The sequence below is a fragment of the Mycetomoellerius zeteki genome, unplaced genomic scaffold, assembly GCF_001594055.1.
Source record: "Mycetomoellerius zeteki isolate Tzet28-1 unplaced genomic scaffold, Tzet1.0 scaffold364, whole genome shotgun sequence".
NCBI classification, from domain to species: domain Eukaryota; kingdom Metazoa; phylum Arthropoda; class Insecta; order Hymenoptera; family Formicidae; genus Mycetomoellerius; species Mycetomoellerius zeteki.
The window spans coordinates 329,565-334,680 of NW_017257354.1; the positions used below are offsets into that span (position 1 = coordinate 329,565).

General features: G+C 32.6%; 1 protein-coding gene across 1 annotated transcript in view; it reads left to right on the forward strand.

The window, feature by feature from the left end:
• The window catches only part of Bcat (Branched chain amino acid transaminase), a 23,455-nt gene extending 20,426 nt beyond the window's left edge, over window positions 1-3,029 (forward strand). The window contains exons 6-8 of the mRNA XM_018453106.1: window positions 2,057-2,366; window positions 2,490-2,644; window positions 2,743-3,029. Coding sequence (XP_018308608.1) covers window positions 2,057-2,366; window positions 2,490-2,644; window positions 2,743-2,934 — 657 coding nt within the window. The 3' untranslated portion in view covers window positions 2,935-3,029. The remainder of the gene's footprint in view (window positions 1-2,056; window positions 2,367-2,489; window positions 2,645-2,742) is intronic.
• Window positions 3,030-5,116: the final 2,087 nt, after the last annotated feature.

Genomic DNA, 5,116 nt, shown 5'->3' on the forward strand with positions numbered 1-5,116 from the left:
AATAATACTGATCAATAATATTGAATCAGTAATACTGACAGTATGCATCAATATTTTTAGTATTTTTACAACCTTACACGATCAGTATTATTATTGATAATATATTTAACTTTAATTTTACGTACATTATCTATTGCACTGTATCATACTATATCATATGGATCTCAATAAAGCAATACTGATGCTCAACAATCAAAATCCAGATCACCGTCAGTATTCTACTATATTCAACTATCAATATTATAACCGCACATCAATGATGCAAATAGACAAGGTGTGTTCGTACTTAATCGTAAGACAAGTTTGCGCATACAAACTACAATTATAGAAAAAATAAGAGAAAGAAAATTATAAATAAAACGAATGTAGGAAACTACAAATATATAAAATGACATAATATTATCAATAATATATATTCATTATTATTTAAACTACATAATTTGCAAAAAAGAGTCGTGAGAATTTTATTCTCGCATTTGCAGAATTCGTTTTTAGTTGATTTTATATAGAAACGAGACATTGATATTAGAATTATGAATTTTTACCTCTTTAATTATCTAAACAGATCATGTTTTTAGCAGTATTAATAAAGTGCAATATTTAATTTCCGAGAAATAAAGGGATATTCCTTTAGGCCGGAATCCGACTACGCATTGAAGATAGAGATTGAAGATTGAAATTTGACCATGAGGAGATAAAAGAATTTTGGCTCTTATTGTTTTGATTGGTCACATTTCAATCTTCAATCTCAATCTTCAATGCACGTAGTCTGAGGTTACGGTCCACTTGATGCTTACAAATACAAATGCTTCGAAGCATTTTTTAATTGGTCAATTAGTAAAATTCTTTCTTCCAATTGGCCAATCAAAAACTTCGAAGCATTTGTAGCGTCAAATGGACCGCACTCTGATTCCGGCCTTAGAAGAGCTATGTCAGTATTGGCGACTTTCCTCTAAATCTTTCGATACGTTAACAGATAGTGAGCAGAAAGATATATGAAAAATATGCATGTATAATATGTATAATTCATTATTATTCCAGCTAGATATGCTATTCTGCGCATATGCAAATCTTCAGATTCATTTATGAAAGAAATATATTTGAACAATACGTGTTTCATTTTTTTACAACTGTTATATCACAACTGAGCGTGCATTAACATTACAGTGTTCGAGGATTATTGATATAGCAGTTTCCGTACTATCGAGATCAAGCAGCGCTAAATGTGATACAGCTTAGGATGGTGTGTGATGACACCATGAAATTAATTTCCTAATTCAGGAAAAATTTTTTTTTATTTTACTGTGTGTATTCTGGAATTTTATGCTAATTGATAATAGTTTTTCAGCAATAAAACACTGAATTAATTAATTTCATATCTTTCAGTTTTTCTGGGAGTGTTACATTTATATAATATTATAAGCTGTATATAGTTTCCAATGAATGGAAAATTACAACTAACGTGTACGTTACATGTAACATATACGTTATATTACTTGTTACATTCAGTTTTATTAAAGCAATATAACAATATATATTGTGTTTGCTGGGTAGTCAGCTGTTTCGGAGCGCTGCTTTGCTCATAGTTAGGCAATAGCTATGTTTACACCGTGCGCTTAGTCCGCGATCTATACGATAGGTGTCTTTGTTTAATATACAGGATAAACAAAGACATCTATTGTATAGGCCGCGGCCTAAATGCACGATGTAAACGTAGCCATTGTCGAATTATGAATTTCTTCGCTTATTACACATTTTCGCATGAGTCGGCGGAGTGAAGGAATTTCGCCAGCGAAGCTTCGTTATTTGAAACTGTGTCTTTATACAATTGACTAATATCATGTATGGTAATATATTCATTTTCTATCAATTTCCTTTCTCTCCATTATTTCACTATTATTTCCTTCAATTTCTTCGATATAAATAGTGTATAGAAGTCAAGTGTGTTCGCTTGTGGCCCAAAACAATTAATAAAAATTCTCGAAGTTCTTTTAAAAAAATGATTTTTATTTCTTCTAAAATCTAATTTAAGCGCATTTTACTTGTTTTTATATAGCCTACACTTGGAGTCGCAACTTCGGATTCAGCTTTATTGTATGTAATCCTATCTCCCGTCGGATCTTACTTTAAAGCTACAGATCGGCAAGTCGGGGTTTCCCTGCTTGCAGATCCTAGGTATACGAGAGCATGGCCTGGCGGTTGTGGTAATGCTAAATTAGGCAGCAATTATGGACCTACAATTCAAGTTCAACAAGAAGCCACCGAAAAAGGTTTACAGCAAGTATTATGGCTGTACGGTGAAAACAATGAACTTACAGAAATTGGTACTATGAACGTCTTTGTTGTTTATATAAATAATAACGGAGGTAAGAAGCAATTTTTGATGAATTTTATAAAATGTTTGTGAAAAGCGTCACATAAGGAAGAATAACTGGATTTAATGATTCAGTTTAGAGATCCGATTACTATTCCTATGTTATTTTATACAGAAAGGGAACTACTTACACCACCTTTAAATGGTTTGATCTTACCCGGAGTTGTAAGAAATTCGCTTTTAGCTATATCTAGGCAATGGAATCAGTATAAAGTTACGGAAAGATCTATTACAATGAAAGAGATTATACAATTAAATTCAGATAATAGGGTACGATTTACGTATGCAACATTGTTTCTCTCTCTCTCTCTCTCTCTCTCTCTCTCTTAGCATATTGTCTATTATTACAATTAATTTTTTTGTTATAGCTGTTGGAAATATTCGGAGTAGGTACAGCGTGCGTAGTCAGTCCTGTATCTTATATTGACTTCCAAGGTCAAGAATTGCACATACCAACGATAGAACAACCTGAAGCAATTTATCAGATGCTCAAGAAACATTTATTGGATATACAGTATGGTATTATACCTGATCATCCATGGAGTTTAATCGTTGAGTAAAATATGAATGATAGAAGATTATATTAATTATTTTAATCTACTTAGTAAAATATCTCAAAATCTTTAAGTTTAAGGCAAAGACTGTGTTAAGTTTAAGACTTGTAAAAATGTTCCAAACAAAAGTTGTTTAGTTATTAAGAAGGAAGACGATGGTGAGTTTAGTTGACCTTAAGAAGATATCCTTAAGGTCAGGTCAAAGTTATCTAAAGATTTTTTTAAATGGAATTATATAGATTTTTTTACGTAATGTATAATTCTACAAATTATTCTATTTGACATCGATTCGATGATTTCGACGTCGAATCGACATCGATTCGACATCGATTCCATTGTCATTTCTCACTGGGTAGCAACGTGTCTATCTTGTTGCTGGCATGTTGCTTACTAAGTATGCATTACTAAGCATGTGTTGCTACCAGAATTGCAGCAACTGAGTCCTCATTTGTTGGCAATTTGATGCCTTCATGATATGATAACTTTGAGTAGCAACTTGCCAGCAGTTTGCCGATAACTTTAAAATCGTCGTCATCATCAAAATTCGCACTACTGCCATCATATTGCCATAATAATATGCAGCATCATGCAATGCTTTCATTTTGCATGATGCTATTACCAATAACACAAGATAACATTGATGCAGCTATTTTGCTGTTAAACTGCTGGCAATACATATACACATTGTTGCCTGCATGTTGCTACAATGTCGGTATATTCTAAATCGTTGAAGACAAATCTAAGGCAAGTTGCCAACATCATAAGCAATCACAGATTTGTGTGATTTTGCTGAGACACGCTTTGCTATCTGCGATACTTTACGTTACGCATATCATAGAATTTCAGAGATAAAAGCATTCTTAATAAATATTTATCATAAATATTCTGTGCTGTCTGGGATGTAATTATTAAATTAGTGTTCCTATTAAATTAATGTTAATATTAAAATGATGTTGGCTACGTTTACACCATACGTTTAGTCCGCGGCCTATACCCCAAATTCGACCTAATTTAGGTCACATTATTTAGGCCGCACGCTGTAAACACTATTATACCTGACCCGACCTGTTGTAGGTCAGGCCGGAATTTTTAGCGTCCTCACCTAAAATAGATCGTCTACTTTCTCGGTGTAAACGCGCGACTAACCCGACCTAAAAGCTTCGTAGCAATTTGCTCGGTAGGACACTGCTGTTTTGTTGAATAGTTAGGTTAAACCGGTTTGTTATTTACTTCTAGACTGTGAAAAGACTAACTGATTTGTGCAAAGAACATAAATATTAAAAAAAAGATGGAAAAAAGTTCATGCAGCGATTCAAGTTCGTAAGTATCCCAGGTAGCAAATACACGTCATTTTGACGTCAAATTTTGGTCATTTACTGACCATGGCTGACGTCACTAAATGACGTTTTAATGACGTCATAATCACGTTCTAATGGCTGCGTTCAGCAGACTCAACAGTTTTGCAACCGCTTTATGATTGTCTGCTGAGATAGGACCATTCTTCTAGATCTAAAAGTATGATCCAATCAGCGCGAAGGAAACTTCCAACAGTTGTAAAACAAATGTTCTGCTGAACGCAGCCAATGTCACAAAATTATTGACGTCATTGCAACGACGTCATTTTGACGTCATGTTAGGACGTTTCCAAGCAGCAAATTAATTTAGGTGTCTCGGTAACAAGTTGACATCAAAATGACGTCTTTTGACGTCAAAATGACAAATGCCATCAGCTTTATGCTATCTGTGTTGAGATCTCAACAATTAAGACATAAATATAGAAAACAACCCTTGGGAAAATTTACTTAACAAAACTTAAAAAAAAACTTAAAACCTATTTTAGAGAAAACTTAAAAAATTTGATAAGTAAATTTGGACACTTTAAATTTTTCTTTAAAGTAACTTTAAAATTTACTTAAAGAAAAAACTGGAAGTAACTAAAACTAAAGGAACATAAAAATTATAAAACACATAAGTTAACAATTATAAAATTTTTTTTAAGATAACAATTGTGAAAATATGAATTATGTTTAAATTTCAAAGCAAGCTTTTCTTACTTATAAAAAAGCTTGTCATATAAAAAAATTATTTCATAACAACACGAATAAAAAATCTCTTGTGCCTTTTATTCTATCCTGTATGAATTTTATTTACGAGAAAATGTAGCATTGCTGCGTCCCTCTAGTGGCGG